Raw genomic sequence first — 16,444 nt, 5'->3', positions numbered from 1 at the left:
AAAGCGTGCCCAAAACACCACCGCGCAACATTGGGAAATAAAGCGGGGTCTAGCGCTTGTGAACTACGTGAGTTGAAGGTAGCCCGTGTGGGATGCAAATACGGCAGCAGGGTGTACTCCTCCACGTCCTCATCTGATGAAACAATTACAATACAGCACTCAACTACATCCACATCGTATCGTAAGTGTCATATTTCAGAGAAAAAAATAGTATCATGCATCCCTTTTCGAGAATAATGCATACTTCGTATTCTTCTGATGTACGAAACGGAACCGTCCGACGGTGATGCTGTCTTTATCATATAAACATTATGTCTACATAATGGAAGTTGAAGATGTATTTTTATTCTTCCGTTAACTTGTGAAATTGATAAATACCTTTTGATAAAACTGTAACAATGTTGAATGAGTCATAACCTTCAACCGACTCTCAGACTGCTGATGCAGCAATGATTGAGGACTACAACCGGGGATAGGCGAGTATGTGAGTGAAATTCTTCAAAGGCATTTAGAAGTTGGTGTAGTCGTTTATTTCTACGTCACCTTAATACATATTCCTCTCCAAATCAAAGCGAAAGACAACGGGCTTTAACTTACAGAACCGATTTGAAGAATCGAAATCGAGTCTCCGTTGTGACGAGCGAGTACGTGACTACTTGACCACCTGCAACGGCTATTACATCGCGGAAAAACAACAAAGGACAACAATTCAACACGAAGATCCTTGTTCAGATCAACTCGCATGGTCCTAAAGCACATTGCAGTCTCTAAATCCTTGTCAGTGCGGTGTGAGAACAGGCAGCAGAGCCCCCGAGTCACTGACTGGAGGCTTACTAGGAAGGAAAACTGTTCCCAAAATATTGACTCAGTATTGCAGTTATCTCGACAATTAGGCGGAAATGATACGAAACATATGCCCCGATAAGCTTGCGCATGCGTGGAGTAACGACTATTAACCACCATCTGAGAGCGATGAACATCTGCTCTCAGTATTTGATATAGTCATAATAATAGCTTGGTGGGTTCAACCCCAGATATCAACACTATTAGGTATACAAGACGTGGTAGGAGTTCCCAGGATTTAGGCTACTGGCTCATACCCAGCCGTGTGAACTCCCACACAGCCTCAAAGCGCCCGTACTAACAGGCAATGATTTAAGTTAATGAATACACCATGTCGTATAACTGGTATTATTTAATATGTCATTAGTTATTTAAGACGTATCAAGAGAGAGTCTGTTGTCGAAGAGTGGCAGGAATTTATGACAGTTTCCTGTCATTGTGTGCTCCCACTAGGACACACTACTAAATGTTGGCGGACAAACACAGTCGCTTGACTGTGACACATAAACACTACAGTACCGTCCCGTAATGAGGTGTTACGTCACATAACGACAACGCTCGGTGATGAAATAGCACGCTGGATTACGTTAAATACACCTATTAGAAAGATAAATGCTCCTAACAGATGTCGAACTTTGTTTAAAGAATCGTCTTCATTGTTGTGTCTAACAGAACATAGAGATATTGACATTCCTTTGCACGATATTAGCAAAATATCTTTTTTAAAAACACTTATTTTCAAATATGCTTTCAAATAGATATTACCATTTGTAAATTGTAGAATAATAACCTTATTTGTCCTTTGTCAGACTCATGAATCTATCTGTTGTAATCTAAACTACTTGGAATTCACATCACAATTTTAAAATGTTCTTTTTTTGTAAAGAAGAATAATCTTTGTTCAAACAATGAGTGGCTCATTGTACCTCGATACCTCGTAGTTATGGGTCACACAACTTCAGTGAATTAAGAAGGATGGTACATTAGAAGACGAACTCAGATCTATGGTCTTCTCACTCTCAGCTGGACCCTGCATGTAGTGTGTGGACCTGGACCCTATATCCGGTCTTTCCAGGATCACCTGGACCCTGCACCCAGTCTTCTCACTCTCAGCTACACCCTAGACCTGGACCCTGTATCCAGTCTTCTCACAGTCAGCTACACCCTGGACCTGGACCCTATATCCGGTCTTCTCACACTCAGCTACACCCTGGACCTGGACCCTGTATCCGGTCTTCTCACACTCAGCTACACCCTGGACCTGGACCCTATATCCGGTCTTCACTCAGCTACACCCTGGACCTGGACCCTATATCCGGTCTTCTCACACTCAGCTACACCCTGGACCTGGACCCTGCAAACCAGTCTTCTCACACTCAGCTACACCCTGGACCTGGACCCTATATCCGGTCTTCTCACACTCAGCTACACCCTGGACCTGGACCCTACATCCGGTCTTCTCACACTCAGCTACACCCTGGACCTGGACCCTATATCCGGTCTTCTCACACTCAGCTACACCCTGGACCTGGACCCTGCACCCAGTCTTCTCACACTCAGCTACACCCTGGACCTGGACCCTATATCCGGTCTTCTCACACTCAGCTACACCCTGGACCTGGACCCTATATCCGGTCTTCTCACACTCAGCTACACCCTGGACCTGGACCCTATATCCGGTCTTCTCACACTCAGCTACACCCTGGACCTGGACCCTATATCCGGTCTTCTCACACTCAGCTACACCCTGGACCTGGACCCTGCACCCAGTCTTCTCACACTCAGCTACACCCTGGACCTGGACCCTGTATCCAGTCTTCTCACACTCAGCTACACCCTGGACCTGGACCCTATATCCGGTTTTCTCACACTCAGCTACACCCTGGACCTGGACCCTGCACCCAGTCTTCTCACACTCAGCTACACCCTGGACCTGGACCCTATATCCGGTCTTCTCACACTCAGCTACACCCTGGACCTGGACCCTGCACCCAGTCTTCTCACACTCAGCTACACCCTGGACCTGGACCCTGCACCCAGTCTTCTCACACTAAACTACACCCACCACGTACTTATATGCGGGTTATAACATTGAAAAGATAACGATGGGTCAGTGTACCTTCAGTTAACATAAACTAAGGCAGTGTATTCAAATCCATTCACATACTACAATCACGCCGAAGACCCGGGTTCGAATCCTCACATGGGTACAATGTGTGAAGCCCATTTCTGGTGTCCCCCGCCGTGATGTTGCTGGAATATTGCTAAAAGAGGTGTAAAACCAAACTCAGTCAGTCAGACATACTTCAAGCGTAAGTAGCCTCTGATCGTCGTCAGCAACGACAGCAACATTCACACGACACATCGGTCATTCACCTGCCAGAGACCACGTGAGCATGTTTACACATGGGGAAGACTTGTGGGTTTGAGTGTACATATATTGCCCCTCTCACACCTACACGGTACACTGTTCGTGTTGTTCTGGACGTGTGTTTACATATGACCAGCTAACGACACGAAATCCATTATTTATTTGACAGTGTTCGTTGCTTCAGCGAGTTGCAAAGTACTTGTCAGACTGACACTCTTTAATCCACAAATCGACTCCCCTCGTCCATCGGACACGGTGAAAGGTCTTCAATCACATTGACCTCCATATCCCTGTAAGTATACCCCGAGTACCAACCGGGTGGGTGATATATTGTATAGACTCTTGGACTGGGTGGGAGGACAGCTGGTCATAAACCATTAGCTACTGTAGTGGACATTGTAAAGCCATGGTGTTGCTGGCCACGGGAGGTGAATGACGTCATGGTACAACCTCCCACCCATTATAGGGCATCTTGCTTGGCCGGATTCCACACAACTCTCTCTGTCCGCTTTGATTGTGAAGCTGACTATAGGTAATCGTCGTGGTCTGTCACAAGAAGATACATTTACTGTTGACATCTGAGAGTGAGCGAGCCTTGTAAGTCATTAGTAGGGAACCTACATCTGCGATTAAAGGCTCTATGGACACCCATCCCACCCCGCTTCCAATCTACCCTTCCATAAATCTCCCTCTCCCTACCTACACCCCGTCAGCTCATCATATACCCGTATACATGGCGATTGTCTGTTGTTTGTCGGCGTTATCGGTTTGCTACAACAGTATAGATTTAATCAGTAGAAACATTAAGTGGTGTATGCGATACTTTAAGTGATGTACCGAACACAGGACAATAGAGCACAGTACATTGGATCTGATATTAGGTTGACATGGGTTTCAATAAAAGGTTATGGTTGTTTTATCCTTGTACTTGCTGGAATTTGATATGGCGAGTAAACAGAAACCAGAAACATGTCGGAGGTTGATGACTAACTACCACAGCGGGCAATGGGATGAATCATGCATGTCGGAATACCCCGTCTTCATCACGTCAAGGCGTTCACATAGGAACGGGGTTGATATTACCCCATCAGCTGTCAACAGACACATGCATCAGCTAAAGGAAATGAATTGATTTGGCAACTCTAAATAATAGTGATATGAATTGTGATTAAAGGAAAGAAATCGGATTTATACTAAAATCGATTGTAAGATTTTAGGGACATCGTGAGTATATATACAGCCGAAAAACGATTTCAACGAAAATCTTGTAATTAATCTCAAATATAACTTGTTTGAGTGGCATTTTAGAAGTTGAGACGTACAATATAGAACCAATTTTTATGGATGACAAATCTTTATCGAAACGTCGCACTCACGATATAAAGAAGTTGCCATCCCTAATAAATTGTTCTATATTGTAATCTCAAATATATCAATGTTACCCTTTCAGCATAAAATACAATAGCACTCAGCAAGCAATGGAATCACCCTATATCCCGAACCATGAGGAACAGAAAACCCATTGGATGAATCTCTTTTAGCTGTGCAGTGTACAATTCAGAATTCCTTTAAATAATCTAAAGATATCCTTCGGCTTGTCCCATTCAGTGCTCGCTACCATATTCCACCGCTGCTAGCGTAAGTTCCCCGACTTCTTGGTTGTAGAGTCTTATATCAGCGAGCGCTCTCAACAGGGTTGTACACCACAAGCAGATACCACCAACTCAGCATTATAACATATCAGGAACCTCTCATTGATACAGTACTCGACAGCTTAAAAAACAATGTCTTTATCAGTGAAGCTAAGGTTAAACCTGAAAATATGTACCGACTTTGAAATGACGAGGGGTTTCCCTTCATAGAGGATGGCCGAACGCTTGTAGAAAGACAGAAACAATTCACGGAGTCAGTCTGATTTAGTGCTGCCACACGGCTGCTACTAGACAAAGAACATATATCATATTTAAAATGTCATTCACATGATATTGCTACCAAAGCCGTATAATACATTTAATTCTCTTGAAAACTTCCTGAAAATGCAAAATGGCGCCCAATCTATGGAGATTCCATTAAGGTGACATTAATTAGTCCATTTGTATTTTTATCATCGTTGTAATATTTATACTAGTCATATTTGATTGAATTTATTTGTTTCCATGTTTGTACTAAGAAGATGTTTATGTCGATAGTATTTTCCTTGCCTTACAGTAACGCGGGAGAATGTGTCGTGTCTTCAGTTGATCTGGGTCGTAAATTAAGACTAATGCAGTTTGTATACAGTTGCCTAGGTTTGTAAAAGTCGAAAAAGCTGACCAAACAAACGGCTTCTTTGGAGAATGGAGTAGAACTAGTTGGGTGAATCCGAGGTTTGGCGTCACTTCCCCTTTAACTGGGGTATCGTTTTGTCCACTACCAGCCGAGCCTTGTGACACCATGTGTGTCTATGAAACACACACGTCACGGAAGCCAGTTGGACTAATGAGGCCGATAAGACCATAATGATACACTTACAGTCTCAGGTAAACACTTGACAGCGCGAGAAATACAATACGATCTGTACAAGGATTCATAAACCTCTGAAGGTCGACAAATTCAGGGGTTATTTAAACATAAAGTTACGGTTGAGATACCACCGTTGTAATCTCGGGCAACACGAGACCCAATAACGAGAACTCGGTAATATAATGTACACTATATATATATATTTCACTTAAAGGAGAGTCGTCCACCGTGTGTGTTACGTAACGTGTTGAAGCACTGACAAGGGCATCCATCACTATACATCCTTGGAGGTAATGGATCACATATTGAATATCTTGTGACATTCAGCCAGTGTCTATACGTACACAGGACACAATAAAGATTTAACCTTTACAGTGGCATACATAGTTTTCATGTTCACGAAAATTTGAATCCAGAGTGAATAAATAACACCTGGTGTCTTCCTTATTTTCAGTGATCCATTCAAGTAATTGTCTCTGCTATTTCCACTTGACCTTCAGCTGAATCTGTTTCGGCACCTGGTGCTATCTTAGTCGCTTTACTGCTTTGGTCTTTGACGAAGGAAAGTCACAAGTTCAACAGTATTCCCCCTCCCTGCTGGGATTTGGTACTAAATAAACAATAATCATATTCGTGATACTGTGGTTCGAACCCACATCCTGGCAGCTTAGATATATAGTAAGACACACCTAGATAGAAAAACCAAAATGAAAGTCAGAACCCCGGGCGTCAGACTTGTGACGGCACTTACAACCAAACCGTTCTTATTATCCTCAAACCGAAACTTCCGAAGACAAGGATGAAGGAGAAAATATTTACATTTAGTCTGGGAATGTGCTTTTCTCCGCTTTAATGAATTAACTATGACACTGTGAAACAATCGGGTGTTCTTCCACTTGTTTTGACCAAGATGTGAAGCTAAGCCAAACCCCTTCACGAGGAACAGGAACCACGTGTTTCGTCACATGTACACAATAGCCTTTCTCCTAAAGGTTTCGAGCGAGGACCATTCAGCCCCGTAGTTCCAGCGCAGGCCTTGGGAGAAAGGTTGATGGCACCTTCCAGACAACGAGGAAACACATCACAGCAAACTACACCTCTGCCCTTCAAATCAAACTGTACATAACCTTTTGAATGAAAAGGTATGATTTGGCAGCAGTATATACAATAGCCTATCGGCTTAACAGTAGACAGGTATCTCTTCCTGAAGACACATCAAGGCTTTTCATCAATAAATGAAACAATGATGTTTAAGAAAAAATACATGTGCTTTTAATTTGAACACATCACTGACCCGTTACTAATAAAAGCTATTGTTGTTGCTTGATGCTGTCAGTCAGCAAATAATATAAATCCACGAAAAACTGCTATTTCTATTGCTTAGACATAGAAATGAGATATTTAAACATCTGTTTCAAGGAAAAGAAACCCAATAGAGTTATTAATACCCTGTAGTGAAATGGGTAATAACATACACACGCTGTATGCCTTGTGAGTCCATGAACTTCCCTGTGATGTTCACATTCAGTTGGAGCTGTTTAACGTCTACCGACTGAAATGATGTAGACAAAACGAGGCCCTATAACTACACCGAAGCCGTCAGTCGAGACCCTGTTAGGAGAAGCCTGTGTAAACTCATTATATAATACATCTCAATAGTGTGTGGAGTTCCGATGATCTGGGGCAGGCTACTTAAATCAAGGAGTATACCTTTCTGTCAACAAGGAGACGTAATTTAAGTTTCCGTCGGTAAATACTGTCAAGCTGAAGCAGTGTGGTTAATTGTATGAATGAGACTCAATAATGTCTTCTCACGGGGACTACTGCAGTCGACGGAGCTCCACGATGCGTCAGGGTTTTAAGTTTTCAGTACAACCGCAGCGAGAAAACGCGAAACCACAAAAAAATGATTTTCTTTATCACCGCAAAGAGGGTCACTGACATATACGAGATTCAACAATTTTTTCTTACAGATTTAGCGCAACCTCTCCAGTAGTAATCAGCGTTCATGACCTCTGATAAACCGTATCACTCAGCTTATGTGCCATAAATATTTCTTACACACCCATATCCATTCAGAGAAGCCTTTTTCTAACGCCTCCCAGCTGGTTAAGGTAAAACCCATGAGGGCGACTGTTTGAATCATGCGGTGGTACATTAAAAGTGTAGAAATAGAATGTGTAGAAAGTACTCACCACGATCACAAATAGTAGGGGAAACATCACATGCATATTGGTGAAGTAGCTTCAGGATGGTGTCCTCCCCTCACTGGACAAAGATATCGGAGTATGATGAATGCACATTTCAGTCAGTGGACGTTAAATACTGAACCCTGGGTATTGTCCAAATTAATGTCAACTTTTTCCAGAAGCGGACTGAAAAAGGTGCGTGCAGTCTCCTCTGTGAAGGTTCTGAGTAGGTATGACAATCCGCTGAGAAGTGATTATATCAGTACGCTCAGACCATGGGCTCCAGCGCAGCAACAGGCCGTGTAATTTGACATGACCAGTGTTTGTATACAGCCACCAAATAAATGTCACACATTACAGTACCTACACACGGCTAATAGATGTGTTATCTGCAGCCTGGTTTTAACTGCCGGCTTCTACACATACATCTCTGCCGTGCAGTCTCACACAGACGCCTGACGGTAGTGCAGCTTCCACCCACCGTCGCGAGGGTTGATACACGACTTTTTACACTGGGAATCAGCCTGGAATCAAGACGGTAAAACCAACAGAGGACCTCGTTGAAAAACTTTGTTATCCTGTGGTAGTGGATAGGTTACAAGTCACAAAACTAGTGGTAGTTGTTTGTGTAGCCTAAGGCAGCAGGGGAAACAGATGGTTATAATCCGCAAAATCAGCAAATTCGCCGTAGCAGATCAGAGAGAAAGAAAAACAAATACTTAAGGGTCTTTGATCCAGGGAATCCAGAGATTGTCAGTGTCTTTCTCCAATGCAACACTAGCAGATGACGAGCTGAATATTTAGACGGCCATACATATATATTAGTTCCAAAGATTCAATTGTCTACCTGTATTCCAGATAAATCCCCTCACGTCAATCATAAAACACGGCGAAATCCAATCATGAAGCAACAAAGCTTGATCCCGTGGCTGGTTGTGTTTGTAAACAGGACATACGAGTCACAAAGCTGCTTATTGCCCTCACTGTGAGTTCAAAGACTGTCCCAAGTGTGTTCAGGAGTCAATGAAAACATCCCGGGAATGGTATCGTCTGCTCACACGTGTCTTCTGCTGCCAGGTATCGTCTGCTTGTCCACTTGTACAGCGAGAGCCACGAGACTGGACTGGGTAGACCACTGTGACCCTACCCGGTGCCACCAATTAAGACGCGCGTCGGAGACAATTTGTCGTCTGCTGTCGGGGATAACAGATGACGATTACCTCCCTCAGGGGTTGACCGCTGGGTTATCCCTCGGGACTGTCACTGGGAGTCTGTTTAATTCGCACAGGCGATCTCAGGCTGTCCACCGAAAGAACATTCTCCTCCGCCAAGTTGAGATAAAAATGCTTGCTGTCTTATCAACCGTCCCTAGCCTGTATGTGACCAGAGCGATTTATAACTGGCCTGTCTCGGTATTGGGTATTATAGCCACACTCCTGGTATAGGTATCCCTGCTACGCGAGACAGACCTGGCTCTAACCGCATGTGACCGTTTGCCACTAAAACAACCCGGCACAAGTCCCGTACTCCCCATCTCCAGCCAAAGGGGAACACGACAGCTCTAAATCTGTCTCTCAGGGTTCCTCGCCTCCCGAGAACTATCCGAGTGCCCGTCTCTCCACAGCTTAGCGTTGCGTGGCGGCAGTTCGCACTGGAAGTGACATCTTTTTCAGGGCTCCACCACTCTGATCGACTGTTATGTTACGCAAAATGCTATGAAAAGAACCGCATTTTGCACATACCTTGTATGTATAAAGAATCGTATTAACGTGTCTTGTGAGTCCCCTCCACCTGTGTTTCTGTCTTTGTTGAGTCGTCAGGCTTGGTTGGAAATCCTTAATGCTGTCTCACACTACCGCTGTCATAGTCGGCCTACCCTGACTGTAGCAACGCAATACTTACTAGGCTGTGTAAGTTTTCTGCTGAATGAAAGGACGAAGATCTCCCTCCCAACACGGAATGCTAGGTATGCGGAGACGATCACAGGTTTATCCCCAGCTCTCCGCCTCATGGCTTCTTAATGGATATCTGCACTAATTGTTTTGTCCTTTAATTTTTCTCTTATGTCGTTTTCATGGCACCACTTGCTATAGTAGATTGATAGGGATTGATTCGGTAGTGTATTGTAAGGGCTAACCAGGTGGACGTCTGTTTGTGTAAATATAATCACCGAATAAGTTTATGCTCTCTCAACGTATATACTGGTGCGGCTAATTTCGATATGTTTGTAATCTTTCTTGGAGGGTATACATGTATTGCTACACTGCTACACACGTCAGTACAATGGCAGTTTATTCAACAGAGCCCGAGCGCTATGAGTAACGAAACCATTTGCGTTCTACAAGAGATATTACCCCTTGGAAGACACTTCACGTGGGGTTTAATATCTGATTGAACAAAATATTATTGTTGAGCAATTATGGGAGGGGTTGGAGTTAACATGGACTAATATACCCCTGGGAGTTAGCGCCATTTTGGTTTCTGTCGAACATGTCGAATATTAACATGGTTGTCTAGGCTGCTGGTGACAATATTTGTGTATAAAGCTAAACTTGTTGTCTAGGCTGTTGGTGACAATATTTGTGTATAAAAGCTAAACTGGGTGTCTAGGCTGCTGGTGACAATATTTTTGTATAAAAGCTACACTGGGTGTCTAGGCTGTTGGTGACAATATTTGTGTATAAAAGCTAAACTGGTTGTCTCGGCTGTTGGTGACAATATTTGTGTATAAAAGCTAAACTGCTTGTCTAGGCTGTTGGTGACAATATTTGTGTATAAAAGCTATAAAAGCTAAACTGGTTGTCTAGGCTGCTGGTGACAATATTTGTGTATAAAAGCTAAACTGGGTGTCTCGGCTGTTGGTGACAATATTTGTGTATAAAAGCTAAACTGGTTATCTAGGTTGTTGGTGACAATATTTGTGTATTAAAGCTGTTATTTGTGTATATTTGTGTATAAAAGCTAAACTGGGTGTCTCGTCTGTTGGTGACAATATTTGTGTATAAAAAAGCTAAACTGGTTGTCTCTGGCTGTTGGTGACAATATTTGTGTATAAAAGCTAAACTGGTTGTCTAGGCTGTATTTGTGTATAACAATAATAAAAGCTAAACTGGTTGTCTGTCTAGGCTGCTGGTGACAATATTTGTGTATAAAAGCTAAACTGGTTGTCTAGGCTGTTGGTGACAATATTTGTATAGCAGCTAAACTGGGTGTCTCGGCTGTTGGTGACAATATTTGTGTATAAAAGCTAAACTGGTTGTCTCGGCTGTTGGTGACAATATTTGTGTATAAAAGCTGTGGTGACAATATTTGTGTATAAAAGCTAAACTGGTTGTCTAGGCTGTTGGTGACAATATTTGTGTATAAAAGCTAAACTGGTTGTCTAGGCTGTTGGTGACAATATTTGTGTATAAAAGCTAAACCGGGTGTCTAGGCTGTTGGTGACAATATTTGTGTACAAAAGCTAAACTGGTTGTCTAGGCTGCTGGTGACAATATTTGTGTATAAAAGCTAAACTGGGTGTCTCGTCTGTTCGTGACAATATTTGTGTACAAAAGCTAAACTGGTTGTCTCGGCTGCTGGTGACAATATTTGTGTATAAAAGCTAAACTGGTTGTCTAGGCTGTTGGTGACAATATTTGTGTATTAAAGCTAAACCGGGTGTCTTGGCTGTTGGTGACAATATTTGTTTATATAAGCTAAACTGCTTGTCTAGGCTGCTGGTGACAATATTTGTGTATAAAAGCTCAACCGGGTGCCTCGTCTGTTGGTGACAATATTTGTGTATAAAAGCTAAACTGCTTGTCTAGGCTGCTGTTGACAATATTTGTGTACAAAAGCTAAACTGCTTGTCTAGGCTGCTGGTGACAATATTTGTGTATAAAAGCTAAACTGGGTGTCTCGTCTGTTCGTGACAATATTTGTGTACAAAAGCTAAACTGGTTGTCTCGGCTGCTGGTGACAATATTTGTGTATAAAAGCTAAACTGGTTGTCTCGGCTGTTGGTGACAATATTTGTGTATTAAAGCTAAACCGGGTGTCTTGGCTGTTGGTGACAATATTTGTTTATATAAGCTAAACTGCTTGTCTAGGCTGCTGGTGACAATATTTGTGTATAAAAGCTCAACCGGGTGCCTCGTCTGTTGGTGACAATATTTGTGTATAAAAGCTAAACTGCTTGTCTAGGCTGCTGTTGACAATATTTGTGTATAGCAGCTAAACTGGGTGTCTCGTCTGCTGGTGACAATATTTGTGTATAAAAGCTAAACTGGTTGTCTCGGCTGTTGGTGACAATATTTGTGTATAAAAGCTAAACCGGGTGTCTTGGCTGCTGGTGACAATATTTGTGTATAAAAGCTAAACTGGGTGTCTCTGCCGTTGGTGACAATATTTGTGTATAAAAGCTAAACTGGTTGTCTCGGCTGTTGGTGACAATATTTGTGTATAAAAGCTAAACCGGGTGTCTAGGCTGTTGGTGACAATATTTGTGTATAAAAGCTAAACCGGGTGTCTTGGCTGCTGGTGACAATATTTGTGTATAAAAGCTAAACTGGGTGTCTCTGCCGTTGGTGACAATATTTGTGTATAAAAGCTAAACTGGTCGTCTAGGCTGCTGGTGACAATATTTGTGTATAAAAGCTAAACTGGGTGTCTAGGTTGTTGGTGACAATATTTGTGTATAAAAGCTAAACTGGTCGTCTAGGCTGCTGGTGACAATATTTGTGTATAAAAGCTAAACTGGTTGTCCAGGTTGTTGGTGACAATATTTGTGTATAAAAGCTACACTGGGTGTGTATAGGACTCATGATGACGTGCAGCGTATTTCAATTGTTATACTTGAGGAATGCGTAGCACTGACAATGGTGCATTGAATCTGGAACGTCAGTGACGTCATTTGTCACGTCACCGCGGCCACGTCACCGCGGCTTCAGGCATTGTAGTAAAAGTGGGAGAGGCCGCTTTACCGTCCCCGATATACGGAGCAACAACTTATTACACTGAACAGAGACTTTGCTACCGTACCTCGACATATACAGCAACTACTGCCTTGACCATGGGCGACTCTACAGTCCCTCGACGTATACGGCAACTACTGCCTTGACCATGGGTGACTCTACCGTCCCTCGACGTATACAGCAACTACTGCCTTGACCATGGGCGACTCTACCGTCCCTCGACATATACAGCAACTACTGCCTTGACCATGGGCGACTCTACCGTCCCTCGACATATACGGCAACTACTGCCTTGACCATGCGCTACTCGTCCATCTCTCGATACATACGGCAACTACTGCCTTGACCATGCGCTACTCGTCCATCTCTCGATACATACAGCAACTACTGCCTTGACCATGCGCTACTCGTCCATCTCTCGATACATACAGCAACTACTGCCTTGACCATGCGCTACTCGTCCATCTCTCGATACATACGGCAACTACTGCCTTGACCATGCGCTACTCGTCCATCTCTCGATACATACGGCAACTACTGCCTTGACCATGCGCTACTCGTCCATCTCTCGATACATACGGCAACTACTGCCTTGACCATGCGCTACTCGTCCATCTCTCGATACATACGGCAACTACTGCCTTGACCATGCGCTACTCGTCCATCTCTCGATACATACGGCAACTACTGCCTTGACCATGCGCTACTCGTCCATCTCTCGATACATACGGCAACTACTGCCTTGACCATGCGCTACTCGTCCATCTCTCTATACATACGGCAACTACTGCCTGACCACTGGCTACTCGTCCATCTCTCTATATAGGTAGCTACTACTACCCTGGCCATGGTGGACTGATGCTTAGTGTCCGAAAATGGCCCATGTCTAGATTTGTTTCATTAACGGCTTATGCGTTACAGAAAGGGTTGTGCTGTGTGGAAGGGAAAATGAGATATTGCAGGGCCTACGATCACTTAGTCTCTCGTACAGACCCTGAAGCAAATATATCCAAGAAAGCCCACACAAGTCTAGAAAATGTGGCAAGTCTAGATTTCCTCAGCTGAAGAAAGTCTCAGGGCTCCTTTTCATTATATATTATTTTTTTTTACTATGAACATTTTTCAGTAAAATATGTTCATTTCAGAGACTAGTTGTTATACTTACGATCACTCTGCAGCTACTACTGACTTGACCACGGGCTGAGCCACTGTCCCTCAATGTGTCAACTACATTGACTGCGAGCTACTTGACAGCCCCTCGATATATATAGTTACTGTTGCTACTACTGCTACTACTGCTGCTGCTACTGCTACTACTACATCTACTACTACTACTACTACGACGACGACGAAGACGACGACTACTGCTACTAACACTACTACTTCTACTTAAGCAGAACCATTTCACATGTATGGATTTAGATTTCGTCGCAAAGAAATGTGAGAGTTCAGACATTCCAAATGTCTTTCTCATCCTCCCTTCTATCATTTGAGCCAAGAGCTTGTTTATTTGTTTGCTATTCAGAACCGTTCACAGATATTAAAATACATAATTTATAACTTTTTACAACCCCTTTCTCAAAGAGAGTTACAAACTTACACGTCGAGCACATGATAACATGTTATACATCTAAACAGTTTGTTTGAAATTATATCTCTCTATCAAGACTGCTCTAAATTTAATTGTAATAAATTGGTTTTGAGCAGTGTGTACTGGTTATGGTTACATTACTGATTCCCAGCTGCCAGTGGCGATACTCATGACTCACGAGTTGCTGTGATATGTAGGAAGATCAGATTCCAAATGAGCTTGGAACTAGTCATGACGGGTTTAATTTTATTTCAATTTAAGGACAACTGGATTCAATTAAAGTAAAGCGATCTCCCCCTGACATGGACTGGTATTGTTCGCTGCCCCTAAAGCTGTGCAGCGTTGCTGTTTGACTCATAGCCAGGGTATATGAAGACACCTTGACACGGCCCGACGGGTCGGACCTAGATAAATTTAAAGCGTTACCATGGAAAACTCCCAGCCACAAGCCTCGTGGCCTGGGTGCAGATGACTAACCACACCATGTGCATGGCTTCACACTGATTCGTGTGGTCATTGCAAATAGGCTTACATCATCGTCTGATTACAAATGTGATGTTGCTAATAGATTCCTGAGGTAGCTATAAGTCATGTGACAGACGTGGGTTGTCTTTTGTATGCATCAGTTGCCAGTATATTTCCCGTTTGCAAACAGATGTAACCTCAAATATTTAAAGTTATGTGGTTATTTTCTATCACATACAAGCGTTCATCGTTCGTTTTCCTTTGCTGCGATAATCGTTAAGACAGAGAATGCGCGCTCACTGGATCATCTTTGGCCGTGAAAGGTTCTCGGGCGGTCATCTGCAGTGGAGTTGTGCTGGTGCGTTGGGGGCGTTGGGGGATACAACATATATATGCACGAATGAAAACAGTGAAGCTATAAAATATCCAATTAAATTCTATTTCAAATTAAACAGCCTGACACATTGGTATCAACAGAGAAACTGCTACCCAATTATCCAATGTTCTTATCATCTCTGTCTCAACGACGTGAAGCCTCGAACTCCTAGCAACGCATATACGTCGAGATATACGTCGAGATAGTGTTCAGACATTACAGCGCATTCGCCAATCAAACCCCATTCACCTCGCTTGCGTACCGCTCATACACGTGTTAGGTTGAACATATAAATAAATGAGAAGTGCCGCAATAACTTACCGTCGTATCGCCAGTCAACTTTGGGTCAATTGACAACTCCACTACTGTGCGAATCACAATATCAGATTAATGAAACCTCTCTGGTTAACGTGGGAAGTGCCCAATCTATGCGAGGTGATGTACGAAAACATGCCAACAAACACAGATCCGTGCCTACTCATTTATGTTACAACTAACGACCAAATATCATCCTCAACATCGTCACAACACTCAACACACTCCACTCTGAACCCACACCCACATCCAGCCATCCCCTGCTCTAAATCCATACTCACATCCAGCCATCCCCTGTTCTAAACCAACACCCACTTCCAGCCACCCTCTGCTCTAAACCCACCCCCACTACCCAGGCCTCCCCTGCTCTAAATCCATACCCACTTCCAGCCATACCCTGTTCTAAATCAATACCCACTTCCAGCCATCCCCTGCTCTAAATCCATACCCACTTCCAGCCAGCCTCTGCTCTAAACCCATCCCCACTACCCAGGCCTCCCCTGTTCTAAATCCAAACCCACTTCCAGCCATCCCCTGTTCTAAATCCATACCCACTTCCAGCCATCCCCTGTTCTAATTCCATACCCACATCCAGCCAGCCTCTGCTCATATTCATACCCACATCCAGCCATCCTCTGCTCTAGACCCGTCCCCCACTACCCAGGACTCTTCTGCTGTAAACCCGCACCCACTTACCCGGTCCCCCACTACCCAGGTCTCCTCTGCTGTAAACCCGCACCCACTTACCCGGTCCCCCACTACCAAGGCCTCCTCTGCTGTAAACCCGCACCCACTTCCCCACTCCCCCACTACCCAGGTCTCCTCTGATGTAAACCC

At 43.6% G+C, this 16,444-nt stretch overlaps 1 protein-coding gene across 2 annotated transcripts in view; it reads right to left on the bottom strand.

The window, feature by feature from the left end:
- Window positions 1–16,444, bottom strand: part of LOC124253366 (ADAMTS-like protein 3) — a 131,226-nt gene that overhangs the window by 68,825 nt on the left and 45,957 nt on the right. The window contains exon 1 of one of the 2 annotated variants that reach the window (XM_046687118.1): window positions 7,912–9,793. The exons of the other annotated variant lie outside the window; for it this stretch is intronic. Within the exon in view, the coding sequence (XP_046543074.1) occupies window positions 7,912–7,947 (36 nt within the window). The 5' untranslated portion in view covers window positions 7,948–9,793. Of the gene's footprint in view, window positions 1–7,911; window positions 9,794–16,444 lie in introns of those variants that run through there. 2 annotated transcript variants of the gene reach the window in all.

This window comes from Haliotis rubra, unplaced genomic scaffold (assembly GCF_003918875.1).
Source record: "Haliotis rubra isolate DU_JTF1 unplaced genomic scaffold, ASM391887v1 Scf54, whole genome shotgun sequence".
In the NCBI taxonomy this organism is placed as follows: Eukaryota; Metazoa; Mollusca; class Gastropoda; order Lepetellida; family Haliotidae; genus Haliotis; species Haliotis rubra.
The sequence above is the reverse complement of the archived record's forward strand: the minus strand, read 5'-3'. Positions and strand labels throughout refer to the sequence as shown.